General features: G+C 32.2%; 1 protein-coding gene across 1 annotated transcript in view; it reads left to right on the top strand.

The window, feature by feature from the left end:
• Mei4 (meiotic double-stranded break formation protein 4) overlaps window positions 1–17,959 on the top strand; it is a 182,207-nt gene extending 164,248 nt beyond the window's left edge. The window contains exon 5 of the mRNA XM_015506605.2: window positions 15,374–17,959. Coding sequence (XP_015362091.1) covers window positions 15,374–15,640 — 267 coding nt within the window. The 3' untranslated portion in view covers window positions 15,641–17,959. The remainder of the gene's footprint in view (window positions 1–15,373) is intronic.
• The last annotated feature ends 1,736 nt before the right edge of the window (window positions 17,960–19,695 follow it).

The following is a 19,695-nucleotide window of genomic DNA, read 5'->3' as shown; positions in this document are numbered from 1 at the left end:
GAAACAGGAATGAGAGGGAGAGGAGGAGAGAGAGAGGAGGTGAGGGGAGGGGAGGGGGGGATAGTAGAGGATAGGAAAGGCAGAAGAACACAACAGACACTAGTGTGGCAATATGTAAATCAATGGATGTGTAACTGATGTGATTCTGCAATCTGTATATGGGGTAAAAATGGGAGTTCATAACCCACTTGAATCAAAATGTGAAATATGATATATCAAGAACTATGTAATGTTTTGAACAACCAACAATAAAAAATAAAAAAATAAAAAATAAAATAAAATAGACTATATATTATGCCACATCAAGGAAGAGATCAAAAAATTTTTAGAAGTGAATGAGAATACACATACAACATATTGAAATCTCTGGGACACTATGAAAGCAGTTCTAAGAGCAAGGTTCATTGCATGGAGTTCATTCCTTAAAAGAAGAAAAAGTCAACAAATAAATAAATGACTTAACAGATACTCAAACAGAGGTTTTATCTGTGCTGACAAGAAGTTTCCAGTCACATCTCCTATCATATTCTTTAGGAGGAATCTGACCTACATGATCATCATTCCTGATTCACCTCATTTTCTGCCCTTTAGCATCTCCTCCCACCATGTTCCTCTTTCCTTTTGAGTTCTTTCATAACCCCTATAGCTTGCACTCTGTGTTGCCATTATTGAATTGCTTTCTTATCTCAATATGAGAATCCTTAATTTGAAAACTCAAAATCCAAAATGTTTCAAATCCAAAAAAATTTGAGCATTGACATGATACCACCAGGGAAAATTCCACACCTGACTTCCTATGACAGGTTACATTCAAAACACAAGCACATTAAAAATATCAAATTACTTACAGTATATGAAGTATATGTGAAATGTAAATTAATTTTTTGTTCAGATTTGGAGCCTATCCTGAAGATTTCTCATTTATGTATATACAAATATTCCAAAATCTGGAGAAAAACTGAATTCTGAAATACTGGTCCCAACCATTTTATAAAATATTCAACTTGTACTCAAAGTACTGATGGGCAGGGATTCCATCCTATTCATCTTTGTATCCCCAGAGCCTACCATTGAAATAGGCATGATGGTACCCTGGGAGTGTTTGTGAAAGGACAGAAAAGAGGGAGGGAAAAGAACAAAACACACCAATACATAAATTTTTGAAGTACTGACTACTCACATGTGAGTTAGTCCTCATCCCTGAGCCCTGTTTTTCACTTCATGGTCTCTCTTATTAATAACTTAATTATCTGGTTTGTATTGTTTTGTCAAGAATTTTCATGATGCAAGTCCAGATTTAAATGATCCATTTTCTTCTTAAATATACCCGAAAGGAATTTCTAGCCTTAGAGTATTAGAATATTATAGTATAAAATAGGGAAACATCTTTATGGGTCAGGTGTTTGGTCCCATAATTAAGGGTACAGATACTGAGAAAACTGTTGAAATGCAAGGTAAAGCTATTTAAAGTTGACTCAGGAGATCTGTGAGAACAGAGAAATTGAATGTCATATATTAGAAATTCCCTATTCTTCATATATACAAATCAGAGAATTAAAGTTGATGTGGCATAGATCATAACATCATAACCACCAATCTACTTAATTCAGTAACCAAAGAAGTGATAAATTGAAGTCAAACCACAGGGTGTTTTTCCAGAGAAATGTGCAAATACAAAATTTTAAAGTATGTGAGATTTAATGTATGGTGTTATTGGGTTAGGCACTAAAAGGTCACATGACTTAGGATTCAGAACTCATTTTTACTGACTCACCTCTAGAAGAGATTTGAACAAGTTTATCCATCTCACCTTAATCAGAAACTAGAAAAGGTAAAGAAATCAAGATAGCATTTATGTAAAATGCCATGCTGTTTTTAGAGGGTTGGAGGACACTTTGCAGTTGTTTACATCCCATCAGACTGTGTTTAACTCAGTTACAAGAAGATCAGGGCCTTCCAATATCAGAAAGGCTTTAAAATAATCATCTCACATTTAGATCCCTTAGTACTACACTTCTATATACAAAAGAAATTCTCTGCTGTCTCAGTTTATGAAGGGCTTTCTTGATAGGAAAAGATACATAATTGGTTATTATTTGATTTTTACACATCTCTAGGGGAATAATTGAGAGTAAACTTGAAATATTTTCAATAATTGACCTCAATAATATGGTAGCATTCTTAGAGGTGCAGTGTACCTTGAGTGTGAGAACTATTTTTTTTTTTTCACTTTAGGTAAAAACATGATAATGATGATGGTTATAAAAGATAATATATAATGTTTATTTGAATGAATGTGCTCCTGTGCTGTTTTAAATATGTAATGTAATCCTCTCAGTAACCCACCAAAGGAGTTGCTGTTATTATTTCCAAATTTTAGAGGAGGAAAATGAGGTTTAGAGAACTTAGAAATACCTTACCCAGATGACAAAGCTAGTCAGTTACTGATCTGAGATTTAATAAACTATAAGTATGCGTTCAATTGACAGTATTCCAGTGGAATGAATCTGGAATACTGTCAATTTAATGTATACTCATTGCTTATTAAATTCCAGTTCAGTCATTTATATTCTTTGGCTTTCCTATGTACATATATGTATATACCACAGTGAACCTCAGCAACATGTATATCCATGACTGGGATCCTAATTAGAATATGATATATTGCATGCTTATATAAATATTTTTAAAAGAGATTATAGATTATACTGTCATGTGCAACTAAAGAACAAATAATTTTTTTAAAAAATTTGTCAGTATTTCTTTACAAAGAAGCTTGCTTAGTAAGATTTTATTTTCTCAAAGATGTCAATTACTGACTCAGCCATTTATATCTCTGTTGAGAGTCTTTGTCCATATTTTTGTCAACAAATGCAAATCATTCTCTCCTTTCTGTGACTCTTGCCCAAACTCTTCTTGACCACAGGCCATCTTACTCAGTCTACTTGTTTTGCTATCATTTTGTCCTATAAATTCAGCTTTAAGAAGCAGATTTAAGAAAGCAGGTAAAATTGGTTAATGATAAGATCATTAAACAATTTACCTAATGAAAAATAGGTTTTTGAAAACTTTTGTTTTATGTATATATTTCTTTCATGAATAGTTTAATGTGCACAACCTTGCCTACTTGTTGAACCTATTTTCCATAGGAACAAAACGAGAACCCAAATATTAGTAGTTTAATTAGTTTAGTTATTTTATTTTATTTTATTTTTAATGGATTTTATTTTTTTAAATACACAACAGCGGAATGCATTACAATTCTTATTACACATATAGAGCACAATTTTTCATATCTTGTATATAAAGTATGTTCATGCTAATTCATGCCTTTATACATGTACTTTGTGGGGGGTTTTTGCATTATAATTCTTATTACACACATATACCACAATTTTTCATATCTCTGTTTGTATATAAAGTAGATTTTTTAATTTTAGTTATCCCACAAATTATACAAAACCCCCTTAGGACTAATTCCTAGGAGTCTACATTTTAGGCAGGTAACTTTGCTTTTTATCTGTATAAAGCAAAACAGATTAATGTACATGAAGTCCTTTTTATTCTTTTTTTTTCTAACACTTTGATCAAAAGATAATTCACCAATCTATACCCCTCACTTCCTTTGTGCTCTGGCTCACAATTCATCACCAGGAAATCTTCCCTAATTAACTGCACTATGCTTTGACCAGAGCTTTATACTTCCTCACTATGGGACTAGCACCCAGGTTGTGGGGAGATAGAAAGGATATAATACAACCTTTGTAATAGACAAAGTATAAATCAATGTGTGCTTCTATTGTAATCATAAGCTTATTGATTTCTTATGTATATAAATCTGCACATGATTCTCTGCTCTGTCCTTGAGCACTGTTGCAAGCATGGTCAGGTACAATAAGTGCTAGCCCCTGGTGAGCCCCTGCTTGTCAGTTTTTTTGAGCTTTCTCCTGTGCTTCTGAAGCTGCAAGCTGCTTAGTGAATGGCTCAGACAGAGTTAATACCCCTAGATTCATCCCCCTAGAATACTAGACTAAAATCTACTGCCTTCTCTGCCTTCTACTAAATAAAAAAGGACAATTTATTAAAAGTCAAGAATAAGTTTCCCACTTAATTATCATGGTGACAACTGACCTTTTCCTTAAAGGATTGTGTTGAATTCATTCTTTTAGAAGACAACTAATTTTGGTGGGATCTTACTTAATGCTTTTGTCCAGAAAAATATGGCACATAGGAAACTGAGCTAATGGTATATTATAATCAGTGAACATTTAATTTAACATTTAGATTATGTGGCTATACTCTTTGACTTAATTTTCTCCTCTGTAAAATTCTAATTTTTGCCTTCTCCTCTTGCTTTTGGAGCAAAAAGGAAAATGTGTATCTGCTCCTTCCACAGCGGCATGCTTATTTCTTAACAGGCCAGACTCCACCTCTGCATGCCCTTGGCTTGCATGCATAAGTTATTAAATCATTGGATTAATACATTTCCATATCTTATAGCATGAAATATAAACATCCCAATTAAAAACTAAACCGAAAATATATAGTACCTTTTGTTACATTTTCTGCTAAGAATGTGACATTCTTTTTTCCCTTTAGATATCTCTTATCTATTTTATGTCAGAAATAGCCTAAGGAGGCACCTTTTCAAGACTAAAGTACTTTAAAAATTTCTTCTGTGTCTGGAAGAACTCTCATGGTTCCCATTTCAGCAGAACAAAATGGAAGAGGGGAACGCTGACATGGAAGAAGGTGCAGGCATCCTTGTTGGGTATATTGAGCTGCATAGTGCCCTTCAGAATATGACCCTTTATATCTATGGGTGAACCAGATTGCATATCTGATGATGGCTATTGTACCTCCATGTACTGGGTCTAAATTTCCAACTAAGAACAGTGATGGAGAGAGCAAAATGTTCATTTCAACATTTTTGTCCTACCACTAATTAACTTTTCCAAGAGCCCCACCCAGTTACTTGCACCTTAAAATTAGCCCAAAAGGTGACTGGAGAATTTGAAAATTTTGCTTCATCTATTCTTACCTTGAACAAAAGTGGGGTTGTATTGATGAAGAAGAAAAATTGGATATGGCCTAAGCAATTAGCACTGTCTCCTTCAAGGATAGTAAGTCTCCACTAAAATGTCAAGTTAACTTTCACTGAATTACAACTAGAACAATAATGAGGAATTAGTATCATGTGTCTGTAGCTGAACTTTAGAATTTACATTTTGAAGTATAATTTAATATATAAATAAAAATTAATATTTTACACCCTTTAAAAAATATTTGGACATTTTTACTTTCTCAGGCACGATTCAAGAACAATAACAATAAAAATAAATAAATAAATACTTTGATTTTGAAAATGTTCTTTAAAAAATTTAGTTGACTGCATGATCAATGTGATTCTGCAATCTGTATACTCAGAATAATGAAAAATTATATCCCTTCTGATTCAAATGTATGATATGTCAAAGTCATTGTACTATCATCTGTAACTAATTAAAAAATAAAAAAATGATTATTAAGCTAAAGAAAAAAAACTAGTGTTTTGTTTTGTTTACTACTGAAGCATTTCCTCATGTGAAGACTCCCATTATGTAAAATGGGATCAGATAATGAGAAGTAGCCATGGTATAGAAGCTTCCTCTGAAAACTCATTCATAATGAAAGACTTAGGTGGAAGATGTACTGACAACATTGTGTCAGATCAAAGCAACCCATGTGTGTACAAAGGTTCATTTAGTTCTCTGGCAGAGTGAATGTTCAGGCAGAACACCTGAGTGTTTTCCAGGTAAGTCTTTTCCACATGTATTGGGAATTTTCTTCCTAAAACCAATTATTCTAGCTTTCATTCTGCTTATGTCACAATTCAGCAAGTGTGTGATCATATGATTAAACAGAAGAGGCAGCTGCCAGAATAAAGAAATTTGGGAACTAGAGGAAAGATCTCCCCCACAGATATGCCATTTTAGTCCTGTTAAGAGGGAGGACTGCTAAGACATGTATGTGCCTTCCTGTCTTGTCCCTAAAAAATAGAGTTGGGAATGGAGTTAGTTTCAAATTAATATTCTGTAAGCTGTTGATATTTTGAAGCCAAAAAGTTAATCAACTTACTTATAATAATAGGCATTTTAGGATATATTTGGAACCCAATACAGATAAATTCTGGTAAGAGAAAAAAGTATGGAAGAGCATAAAGAAATGGGACACTGCAGCTGGAACCCCAATCCACTTGCTACACATGCTCAAAGTGGGATCCTCAAAGCAAATGGCAAGATGCTAAGACCCACTCTACCTATTAAACACCTTGTCTTAAAATGAACTGGGGTGCCCTGTCTTTATCAAGATGGAAATCAGTTCTTATTTTTTGATTGGTATAGATTAGGAATTCTTTACTATTTATGAAATTGTGTTATACATGAAAATCATTATCAACTAGAAATAACCTAAATAACTTTGAAAAGAGTAATCATTTGATTCACAAAACTCCACTGTAACTTAAAGCCCTAACCAATTTAGGTACATAATATATATAGTTGTTAACTATAGTTACCATGATGTGCAATAGAAGTCTTTAACTTATTCTTCTTATCTAACTGAAATTGTGTCCTGTAGCTAACGTACCCCCAATCTTCCCATCTAAAAGCCTCTGAAAATCAATGTTTTATTCTGTTTCTATGAGTTTAGCTTTTTTTTTTTAAGATTATGCATGTAAGCGAGAACATTCAGTATCTGTCTTTAAGTAAGTGACATGACGTATTTCGGTTAACATGTTGTCCATCAGCTTCATTCACGTTGTCTCAAATGACAGAATTTCCTTTTGTTTTAGAACTGACTAGTGGTCCTTGAAATACATTTCACATTTACTTTATTAGTTCATCCATTGTTGGACATACAGGTTGATTCCCTATCTTGACTATAATGAATAATGCTGCACTGAACATAAGTACAGGGGTCCCATCAACATCCTGATTGCAGTTCCTCTGTGTGTGTGTGTGTGTGTGTGTGTGTGTGTGTGTGTATATATATATATATATATATATACATGTATATATATGTGTGTGTATATATATATATATGTATATACATATATGTATGTATGTATATATATATATATATATATATATATATATATATATATATATACACACACACACACACACACACACACACACACACACCCAGTGGTGGCATTGCTGGTTTATATGTTGGTTCTATTTTTAAATTTTTGAGGAACTTTTCCACAAATGGCTGCACTAATCTGCTTGTCCACCAATAATGTACAAGGGTTATCTTTTCTTCAAACTCTAATCAACACTTATTATCTCTAGACTTTTTCATCAAAAAGGTAGCCAACCTAAAAGTTGTGAGGTAATATCTCGTAGTAGTTTTAATTTGCAGTTCCTTGATGATTACACCTTTTGGCCATTTATGTATCTTCCTTTAAGAAATTACTATTTTAAAATCACTTTATATTTTCTTAACTTTGAGTTATTTGTGTTCCTTGCATATTTTGGATACTTACCCCTTATTAAGTACATTGTTTGCAGATATGTTTTCCAATTCTGTAAGTTGACTCTTCATTCTTTTGATGATTAAATAGATTATGCAGAGGCTTTTTAGTTAGACACAATCCATTTGACTATTTTTCTCTTCTGGCCTATGCTTTTGGGGATAGATCTAAAAAGAATTATTGCACAGACCAGTGTTGCAGATCTTTGTCCCTATGTTTTATTCTAGCAGTTTTTAGTTTCAAGTCTGACACTTAAATCTCTTACCTTTTTGAGTTGAATTTTGTAAATGGTGGAAGATGAGGGTCTAAATTCATTCTTCCATGTGTGGATATCTAGTTTTCCCAGCACTGCTTATTAAAGAGATTGCTCTTTCTCCATTATGTGCTCTTGGCAACTTTGTGGAAAATTAATTGATCATAGATGAGTGGGCTTTTTTCTAGGGTCTCTATTATATTCCACTGGTCAGTTGTCTATATTCCAGTGCCATGCTATTTTGATTACTGTGGCTTCATAGTGTATTTTGAAGATAGGTAGTGTAAGACCTCCTGCTTTGTTCTTTTTGTTCAAGATGGCTTTGGCATTCAGAGTCTTTTATGATTTCATATAAGTTTTAGAATGTTTTTTTTTCTATTTCTGTGAAAAGTATCCCTGAAATTTTTATATGAATTGCACTGAATTTGTAGATTGGTTTCAGTGTTATGGACATTTTAATGTTAATTCTTTCAATCCACAAATACAGTATATTTTTCCATTTATTTCTGTCTATAATTTCTTTCACGAACATTTTATAGTATTCAATCTAAAGAGCTTCTGCCTCCTTCATTAAATTTATTTCTAAGTACTTTGGGAATTTTTATAGTTATTGTGAATGATGTTTTCTTTTTTATTAGTACATTATTGTCATACATAATGTTGGAGTTCATTTTGAGAAAATCATACAAGCATAAAATATAATTTGCTCTACCTCAGTACCTGGTACTTCCCCTTTCCCTCCCTTCTTTCTTTCCCTTGTTCCTCTTACTCTATTCTACTGGTCTTCCTTCAATTTATTTATACTTTTTTAAAATTAGTGCTTTATAGATATAAAGGTGAAGTTCACTGTGGTATATTCATATATGTACATAGCAAAAATTGGTCAATTTCATTCCACTGTTCCTCTCTTTTCCCCTTCTTTGTCCCTCCCACTTATATCCTTCCTGTGTTCCACTGATCTCCCTTCAATATTCATGGGACCCTCCTACCCTTTTCTCTCCCATCATTTTGATCTATATTCTGTAAATAAAATTATTCAACCCTTAACTTCCTGTATGATTTCACTTAGGCATAATGTTCTCCAGTTTCATCCATTCAGCAGCAGATACCATAATTTAATTCTTTATAGCTGAATAAAACTCTATTGTGAATATTTACCACATTTCCTTTATCCATTCATCTGTCAATGGATACCTGGACTGGCTATTATGAGTTATGCTGCTATAAGCATTGATGTGACTACATCACTATAACATACAGGATAAATACCGAGGTGTGGAATAGCTGAGTCACATGGTGGTTTCATTCCTCCTATTTTGATAAATTGCCACACTGCTTTCCAAAGTGGTTGTACTAATTTGCAGTCCCACCAACAATATATTAATGTACCTTTTATCCCACAACCTTGTCAGCATTTATTATTATTTGTATTTTTGATAATTGCCATTCTTACTGTAGTGAGATAAACTCACAATATAGTTTTAATCTGCATTTCCCTGATTACTAAGGATGTTGAATATATATATAATTTGTATTTCTTTTTTTTGAGAAATCTATGTTTAGTTCGTTTTCCCATTTATTGATTGGAACTTTATTTGGGGGGTGTTAATATTTTGAGTTCTCCATATATTCTTAGTTTCCTGAGGAGCAGCTGGCAAAGATCTTCTTCCATCCTTTAGATTCTCTCTTTACCTTCTTAATTGTTTCCTTTTTTTGTGCAAAACCTTTTCAATATGATGCCATCCCACTTATTGATTCTTGATTTTTATGTCTTGAACTCAAGGGATCCTGTTAAGGAAGTCATTGTCTGTGTCTTTATGATGGAGTGTTGACCCTGTAAATTTTTTCTAGCAGTTGCATAGTTTCTGGTCTAACTCCTAGGTCTTTGATCCACTTTCAGTTCGCTTTTGTGCAGGATGAGAGACAGAGGTCAACTTTCATTCTTCTACATATGTATATCCAGTTTTCCAAGAACTGTTTGTTTAAAATGGCCATCTTTTCTCCAGTGTATGTTTTGGGCAACTTTATTAAGTATCAGATGTCTGTAACTATGTGGAATTGTTTCTGTGTCTACTTTTCCATTGGTATTCATGTCTGCTTTGGTGCCAATACCATGCTTTTTTTGTTATTATAGCTCTGTAGTATAATTTGAGATGTGGTATTGTGATGCCTCCAGCATCACTCTACTTGCTGAGGATTGCTTTGGCTACTCTGTGTCTATAACTCTTCCAAATACATTTTAGAACTTTTTTTTTTTCCTGCAAAGAATGTCATTGGTATTTTGATGGTGATTGCATTGAATCTGTATAATGCTTTTGGTATTATGGCCATTTTGACAATTTTAATTCTATCTAAGAACATGGGAGGTCTTTCCATCTTCTGAGATAATTAGTTTCTTTCTTCAGTATTTAATAATTTTCATTGTAGAAGTATTCCATTTTTCTTTAATTTGGTAGAATTCAGCAGTGAAGAAATCAGCTTCTGGGATGTTTTTTGATGGGAAACTTACCTAGTTCAGTCTCCCTATTTATTATTGGCCTATTCTGATTTTTTTATTTCTTCATAAAAATTCATTCTTAGTGGTTGTTTGTGTCCGGGGATTTATCTGTTTCTTCTAGATTAAAAAATTTGTTGGTGTATAAATGTTCATGTAATTTCTTATGATTCTTTGTATTTTTGTGGTATTAGTTATAATGCTTCCTCTTTCATTTTTTTAAATTTATTTGAGTTTTTACTTTTTTTTCTTAGCCTGCCAAAAGTTTTGTTGTTTTTATTTTTTAAAAATATGAATTCTTAATTTAATTGATCTTTTCTGTTGTTTTTTGTCTTTGTTTCTTTTATGTTCATGATACTTGTTTTTTCCTTCCTTTTACTGTGGGTTTAGTTTATTCTTTTTCTGAGTCTTTGAGGTATGAAGTTATGTTGTTTATTTGAAATCTTTTTTAATATAAACATTAATTGCTACATACTTTCTCTTAGAGCTTTTAATACATCCCATTTTTGGTTTATTGTGTTTTCATTTTATTTGCCTAAAGATATATTTTAATGTCTTCTTTTTAGATTTATAGTTAAGGAACCTGCTTAATTTCCATTATTGATGAATTTTCTAGTTTCCTACCATTCTAGTGGGAAAATATACTTGATATGATTTTAATCTTAAATTTGTTACAACTTGTTTTGTAGGCTAAAGTATGATCTTTCCTAGAGAAAGCTTTGTATTCACTTCAGAAGAATGAATGTTCTGTTGCTGTTGGATTGAATGTTTTAAGTCAGTCTGTTAGGTACATTTACTGTATAGTTCAAGTCCAGTGTTTTCATATTTATTTTGAATCTGGATTATTTATCCATTGTTTAAAGTTGGATATCGATATCTCTTACTAATACTATATTCGAGTCTATCTCTTTAGAACTCTTAGAATTTGCTTTATATATATACTTAGGTGCTTCAATGGTGGATGCAAATGTACTTACAGTTCTGAATAACTTACCCTTTATCTTTATGTAATGACCTTCTTTGTCTAATTTTACAAGTTTGATTTAAAATATTTTTGGTTGAGTTTTTATGTAGCCATACTATCCATCTTTTGGTTTCCATTTGCATGTTATATCTTTTTCATCCCTTCACTTTCAGTGTATATATGTACTTAAAGGTAAAGTCAGTCTCCTCTAGACAGCATTTACTTGGTCTTTGTTTGTTTGTTTGTTTTATTCATTTGGTCTCTCTGACTTTTGATTGGAGACTTTAATGTATTTATATTCAGCATAATTACTGATAGTAAGAACTTCGTGCTTCCATTTTGTTCTTATCTGGTTGTTTTATAGATCCTTTGTTCCTTTCTTCCTCTCTTACTGTCTCTTGTGTGATTAGATATGAGGTGGTTATAAAAAGTCATACAGTCTTATAGCTTATAAAATAAGCTGTTTTAACCTGAAAATAACTTATCTTTGGTCTTATAAAAATTCTGCAATTTTATTCCAATTCCCACAATTCATATTTTGGTGTCATAGTTTATATTTTCTATACTGTGTATCCATTAACAAGTTATTATAGATATTATTATTTTAAATATTTTTCTTTTAACCTTTATATTGAATATATAAGCAATTCACATGTCACCTTTATAGCATTAGAATATTCTGAATTTGACTGTGTACTTTTATACCACTGAGTTTTATACTTTCATATTACTAGATAACATCCTTTTCTTTTAGCTTAAAGAATTTCCTTTAGCATTGATTGTAAGAGAATTCAGATGATGATGAACTCTTTCCTTTGCCAAATAAAGTGTTCTTGGTTGGAATTTGTTTGTTTTCCTTTAGTACCTTGAATATACTCCTGGCTTATATTGGTTCTGCATAGATGTGATAAGCTTCTCTTGCTGCTTTCAAAATCCTCTTTGTCTTTACTTTTAGCCATTTGATTAAAGTTTGTCTTGGTGCACTTTTGTTTGGAATCAGTGAGAATGCAGACTTGTCCTTCCTGCACCTGGATGTTTATAAACTTACCTAAATTTGGAGAGATTTTTAGCTATTAATTATTTGCATAAGCTTTCTATTCATTTGTCCTTCTCTTCCCCTTTTCTCACTCCTTTGACTTGATTTACTCTGTTGATAATATCCCATAATCATACTCAACTTCTTCATTTATTTGCATTCTCTTTTTATATTTACAGTAAATTTTTCTTTTTTCTGATGAGTTCTATTAACACTATCAACTGCATTTTTTATTTCATTCATTTTATTTTTCAGCTTCAATTTTTCTTTATTTTTTAAAAACCATTTCAGTTTATATGCGCGATTTTTCATTTTGGTCATTCATTGTTTCTTGATTTTGTTGAACTATTTCTCTGAGCTTCTTTAAAATAATTATTTTGAATTCTTCATCACACATTTTGTAAATCTTCACTTCTTTGGGATAAGCTACTGGGAAATTATTACGTCTTTTTTTAGGGATATGTCTCCTTAATTTTTCACATTTTTTATTGCCTTACATTGTTATCTGTGCATTTGATAGAACAGTCATCTCTGACTTTACAGGCCAATTTTGGTATGGGAAGGCCTTCCCCTCTGTGCCATGGAGTAGGAGGATACTTACTGGGTGGGGCAGTGGTTCCAACACCAGTGACAGCACAGCTTTGTAGTCTTGCAGCTCTGCTGATGAGATCAGTCTTGATGAATATTCTGAGATCGTTATTGAGTGGCATCTTTTGTGGTGATGTCTACTATGGTACTTCCAAACTCTTTTCTTCCACCAGGAAAGTCTGCTGAGGTTTTCTCAAGGTTTTCTCAGCACAAGAGTGATGAGTAGAAAGCATCCATAGACCTGATCCTTGAAACATAGGGACATATTGAGGGACTGTTACTGTGATACCTCAGCCAGTGATGGCACTGCTTCTTGGTACACCCACTGCTGCATTGGTAACAGTATGCAAGGCATGAATACTTGTGAAACAGGAAACTGAGAATGGGAGCACAGTCATGGTCAGAGTTGTAGTGTTCCAGGGTTAGTGCAGGGCATAGTTCTGTATGGTATCTGAGCTAATGTCTAAAACATAGGCACATTCAAAGACCATGGCTCTGGATCCCAGAGTGCAAACTCTCCTGCTATAGGAGGGACTTTGTCTAAGATGTGAGAGATTGCATTGTAGCCACAGAGAACATATCTGGAGTATCCATACTCACAGGTAGTCTGCGGCTTGTAGTTGGAATAGGTGATGGCTCAGCTCTGAAGTGGCATAATAGTGGCTACTTTTGAGGGAAGATGTGTGTGCAGAGTGGAGTTAGGTCCTATTATAAGCTTTAAAGAAACTATTTATTTTCAGTTTGATAAAGGTATATTTGTTTATCAGACCACCTTTTTGAAGTATAAATTCCCCTGAATCTAAAAGAATGTTCTTTCATTTTTGTACTATCACAGTGAATATATTTGGTAAATGTTTCTAACACATTTCTTTCTTTTATCCCAATGGTAATGGACTTTTAATGAACAAATGAAATGTATAAGAAAAAAATGTCCCTGGTTATGATCAGTAGACTCGATGTTCTAATTAGTCTACTTCTCAGAAGCCCAGTTTTCTTGCCTGTAGAATGTTGATAAGCATTCTGTTTATCTCACAGGGCTTCTGGCATATTTCTTAATTAGTAAGCAAATAATAAAGCTACCTTCTGCTTTTGCACTGATACTGCTATTGTTTCATGTTATGTTTACCATTGTCCACTTTTTTAGGCCTTCCTTTTATTTTCCTTATATTTAGGCCAAATAAATTTTATAAGGTGCAATTATGTTTCTTTTCATATCCATGTACCTGGTTTGGTATAATGTCGCTCCTCTCTGCCTTGCATACACTTAGCATGAGACCACATCTAGTCACTTAATGATCATAACTCTACCTGCTCTGGAAGTGAATTTTTCATCCAAACATGGCCCTAAAATCCTACTCCCAAATATCCTCATATTACCATTGGCAGAAGTATCATGTATTGGAAATCTTTGAGAAAATATTGACTTCAACATTCAATATTGTTATGTGTAAGGTTCTATGCCAAGTATTCTCAGATAATCTGAGTAATTAATTACAAGTTGAGTATTCCTTATCCAAAATTCTTGGAACCAGAAATATTTCCTATTTCAGATGTTTTCAGATTTCCAAGTATTTGCATATACTCAATGAGATATCTTGGGGACGGAACCCAAGTCTAAACACAGAATCGATTTGTGTTTCATATATACCCTATGCAATTATAAAAGTAATTTTACACAGTATTTGTAGTGCACCTACATTTTGAGTACAACCAGAAACAAAGTCAGGTATGGAATTTTCTACTTGTGGGTATTATGTGGACACTCAAAAGTTCTGGATTTTAGAACATTTTGGATTAAGGGATTTGGGGTTTTAGGGATGCTCAATGTGTATAGCAGTTCAAAGAAAAAAACTTGAAGCTTTATAAATTGTCAAGGGAAAAATAAGTCATTAGTCATTCATTATGATTATAAAGTCTTTGAAAATAAGAAATTTTCTTCTTTGTTATCCTCTCCTCCACCAATCAAAGGGAAAAGAAGACAGAAAATGTTAAATAAATCCGAAACTTGTACTTTTTCTGAAAATATTTTTGGCATCTTAATGAGCTAATCTACACTCACATTTTTTTTTGTGGACCACGATAAATTTAATTAAGCCAGAACATCTCAAAATACCAATTATGAAAATTACATAGGTAATAAGACTATCAACTGGACTTGAATTAATGATTTTATTTTCCTTTAAAATGCTTTTTCTTTTATTTATTTTTATTAATAGTGAATTATACATAGTATTGGGGTACATTTTTACTTAATCTTGTAAGCATAGAATATAATTTTCTCAACTTCAGTCCCCAATACGTTCCTTTTCCTTTCCTTCCTCTCTCCCCATTTTCCTTCTGGTCTTTGTTCTATTTATATTTTTTTTAATTAGTGATTCATAGATATAAATCAATGTGGAATTCACTGTGGTGTATTCATGTATGTACATAGCATAAATTTATTCCACCCTTCCTCTTTTTCCTGTCCCTTCTCCTTCCCCATCAATCCCTATTTTTTAATATATTTTGTTATTTATTTGTAGGTACAAGCCAGTTACGATGTGACACGCTATGAAAATATTTTCTCCTTGTTCTGGGTTCTAGAGCAGCTTCTTCAAATGGAAACCAAAGACCACACTGCCAATTTAAGGCATGATGACCCAGAAGTCAAGAGATTTCTTCAGAACCATGATGAAACTATCTTCCAGCTCTCTGATGCATTTCCTCTGTTTACTTTTTATTTATGGAGACTGGGCATTCTCTTGAACTCAGCAGAGATAGAAATTGTTGAAAATAACTCAATTCCCTAATGATTTACAAATATCAGAAGATCTTGTGCATAAATATTTTCAAGAATATTTTAAATGAATGTTTTTAATTTGATATCTAAGTGTAATCATTAATTCAATTTAAAGGTTAGTCTTCAATTGTGGATAAATAGATTATGAGTCATCTTTCTATATTAAAATCAGTCTGTTCAGGTGAGACTACTTGCCTCATTCCCATGTAATTGTATCTTATGTCACTCAATATAGTCTAGCTCTATTATTCTCAAAAATGGACCTTTAATTATCTTTCTCATAACAAATATTTAAATTGTGAAAGATTTTCATGTAATAGATTCTAAAAGATAATGAAGGATATCTTAGAATTCTGTGACTTTATCAATACAAAGTGCTTAAAACAGTTAGTTATAAATGCAGTTTTTAAAACATATTTTCTTACATAACTGTGCTTACATCTCTTGTGTTACCATAGAGGGTACTTATAAAGAAGGAGGAAATTTTTTAATATTTGGAAAACTCGGAGCATTTAATTTTATATAATGAACATATTTGTCAAATCTTTTTGAAAGTATTATTTAGTTCCTTAAAATGTGCATTGTTTTTTTTTCTCAACAAATACATGCTTTGATTGTTGATTGTGTTACAAAATTGCTATGATTATTTAAATGTAGTTAAGTTGTATATAATTAAGTTGTTAACGATGCTTCTATAAATTCTAAAATCCAACCAGAAAATATACTTTATACTTATATAAAAGTGTTGGTTGAATTTTCCAGTTATGCAATTTAATTGACTTCATTTCAATTATTAAAAGCACAACCAACAAGCTTAATAGAACACATTATATACTTTCTTATTGTGCAATTTGAAGTACACCAAATATAAATTTGCTTTATTAATTATATGTGATTTTTATTTTAATTGTCATTTTTAAATGCCATTGGTACTAAAAAAAACCTTGCTAATTCCTTCAACAATATATATAAAATTATATCATCTGCCAGAGTTATGGGGGAAAGGGGGTGTCTAGCTTTCTTAAAAAAATAAAGACTTGGACTGAGGCTATAGCTCAGTGGTAGTACACTTGCCTAGCATGCACAAAGCCCTAACACACTGTGTTAGATTTCTTGCAACAAGTCAAGCTTTGGTCTCTTCCACATGTGCTTATTCTCAGATATAGGCTGACAGAGAAGCAGCTATTTAGAGGAAGCTCTTCTTATGGCAGTGACAGTTGAGCAAGATGAAAAAGGCTGGGCTGAGAAATATCACATTGTCACTTGCACCCACACACGTTGGCCCAAGTACATCAAATAACCAAGCCCAAAGAAAAGGAATAGCAAAGTACACTCCACTTGTAGTGGGAGAAAAAGCAAAGCTATGTGGCAAAAGGCATGAATACAGGAGAGAGTGGAGACTAGAGGCCAATAATTTATTCTAACACAAGTACCAGTTGAACACAAAAATTCTAGATCCTGGATGAGGTCTTTCTATATTTGGATCCTACAAACACCTCTTAAGGTTTCTGTCAGTCACTTCAGTTGGTAAGATTACACAAAACCCACTTCCTGTGACGTGTCCATCTTCTCTCTTCCATATTTATTTAAAAAGATTCCTAAGTAGCAGTGCATCACAGTGGCCCTTTTCCCACTGCACCCAACCAACATAATGATCAGTATGAAACTTTTGTAACTAGACAAATTTTTAATTCCAGTAGGATTCAAGCTTTCAAGGTCTGAAAGTTAAACTACAAATCTTATCTATTATAGGAGATATGAGATGTTAGGAGCATTATTACTATATAAAATAGAATGATATTTTATCTCCATTTTTTTTCTTTTTATGTAAGCACTTAACTTCAGGCAAGAATATGATACCCAACCTTTCATTACCTTCTGTTTTAATCAGTAACAGAGTTAAATGTGCAATAAGTTTAGTATTGAGGTTTAAATATGCTGTTAAAAAAGAAAATAAAATGAGACATTTGTTTTTGTATGTTTCAGTAAAAGAGAGAAAAATGAAAGAAAGAAGGGAGGGAGGGAAAGAGAAGAAACGTAAGAAAGTCAACCTAGAATTATAGTAGTTAATAATATTATAGTAATTTAGATTTGGCTAATTTCTAATTTTAGAATTAAAGTTTGGGGAATATAAAGAATGGAGACAGTAGGAATTAGGCAGTATTGAAACTGGATAAGGCTGGGAAATAAAGACCATAAAATAATACTAAAACTGGAGGAAATGATAAAAAAATGATAATAATTGCTAATACTCATGGTTTTTCTTATATATGATAATAAATTAATAGTACATGATTAATTAAATTATGTGATATTTACATTAAATAAATATATAATAAAAATTTTATAAATGAATAATAATAATAAATGATACATATATAATAGTAATACATATATAATACTAGCCAGGCACTAAGTTAAGCATTTTATTTTACTTGTTCTTTTTAGATATGCATATAGTAGATTATATTTTAGCATATTATATATACATGGAGTATAACTTATTCTACTTTGGGTCCCATTCTTGTGGTTGTTCATGATATAGTTTCACTGGTCATATATTCATATATGAACATAGGAAAGTTATGTCCAATTCATTCTACTAACTTTCCTATTTGCATCCTCACCTCCCTTCCTTTCATTCCCTTTGTCTAGTCCAGTGAGCTTTTATTTTCCACACCCCCATTATTATGTGATAACATCCAATTATCATTTTACATATAACAATTTATTTGGTCCTCCCAACAACCATATGAGGTAGATATTATTATTTCCATTTAAGATATGAGGAATTCAAACAAAAGAATGTTAAACAATTTGGTCAAGTCCACACAACCAGAAAGTAGAAGAGTTAAGTTTCATCCTCAGGAATTCCATCTCCTAGTCCAAAGTCTTACTAAGCTACACCGCTTGTTAGGTACTTCATGAGATTTTTTTCACAAATGAAATTTCTTTGCAGTTGTGCTTATAGTATTATATGCCCTCAAGTACGACTCTTATGGCACAACAGTTGAAATTACTAGCTTATTATTAGTTTATTTTGGTATCTTCAAACCCTGTAGACCAGCTGTCTATCTAACACCGTTTTGAGGAACAGCAACTTTGGCTTTTTCTGAGTTATAGTTTCTTGTTAATCAAGATTCTAGCTAAGTTATAGATAGTCTCCAAACAATAATGTTCTAAAGGGGTGCGAAAGTGTAGAACATAGCCTAAATGCTCAGTGAAACAGGAAAAGAAAACAAAAATGATTGTTTTTTTCTTGAATCTATAAGTAGATGCAATTATTTCACAAGCTGTTAAAATTTTAAGTATATTTGTTGGTGTTATATAGCAAAAGGAAGTATGTTTCTATAAAGGCAGGGGAAAAAGCCATACTCATTTCTAAATTTACATATATATGTATAGATTCCATGAAGGCCATGTTGTAGGGGAGAAATATTAATTGCTCTGGCTTATGGTAACTAGTTTCATTTATTCCTCAAATATTAGACACCAACTTTCTGTACAAACCAATTATTTACACAAATTTTAAAAAATGCCAAGCTTTATCTTTTGTCAGTTTCCTAAAATTGTTTTAACAGTCAGTATACAAAGCAAACATCCAAATTTTCTAAATGAGAAAATTGTGGTGATGTTTAACTAGTAATGAAAAAATGTAGAAAATTGTTATTATTATTAAGATTAAATTCATTTCTTTTCATTTTTTGGAGAATTAGACAATACTAAATTTATTTGGGCCGTGAATAGGCTGGTCTTTTAAGAATATTCTAAGTAGACAGACACAGAAAATTGCCAAAGGAAATGTCATCAGCCCCTGTTTTGCATATAAAAGGAGTTTTAAGGATGTATTACTAATAAGAAACAAAGCTTGTGAGAAGAAAATGTTCTAACATTTAGACATTGAAATAACTCAGTTTTATAATTGATATGTATATACACTGAATTCATAAAATTTTCTTTTGATATTTTAACATAAATTTGCACCAGCTGCTTACATGATTTGTGAACTTTTATTTTATTTCAGTTAGTATTTGTAAGTATTCCATAGCCAGCCCAGGGGGCAAG

This window comes from Marmota marmota, unplaced genomic scaffold, assembly GCF_001458135.2.
Source record: "Marmota marmota marmota unplaced genomic scaffold, marMar, whole genome shotgun sequence".
In the NCBI taxonomy this organism is placed as follows: domain Eukaryota; kingdom Metazoa; phylum Chordata; class Mammalia; order Rodentia; family Sciuridae; genus Marmota; species Marmota marmota.
The sequence above is the reverse complement of the archived record's forward strand: the minus strand, read 5'-3'. Positions and strand labels throughout refer to the sequence as shown.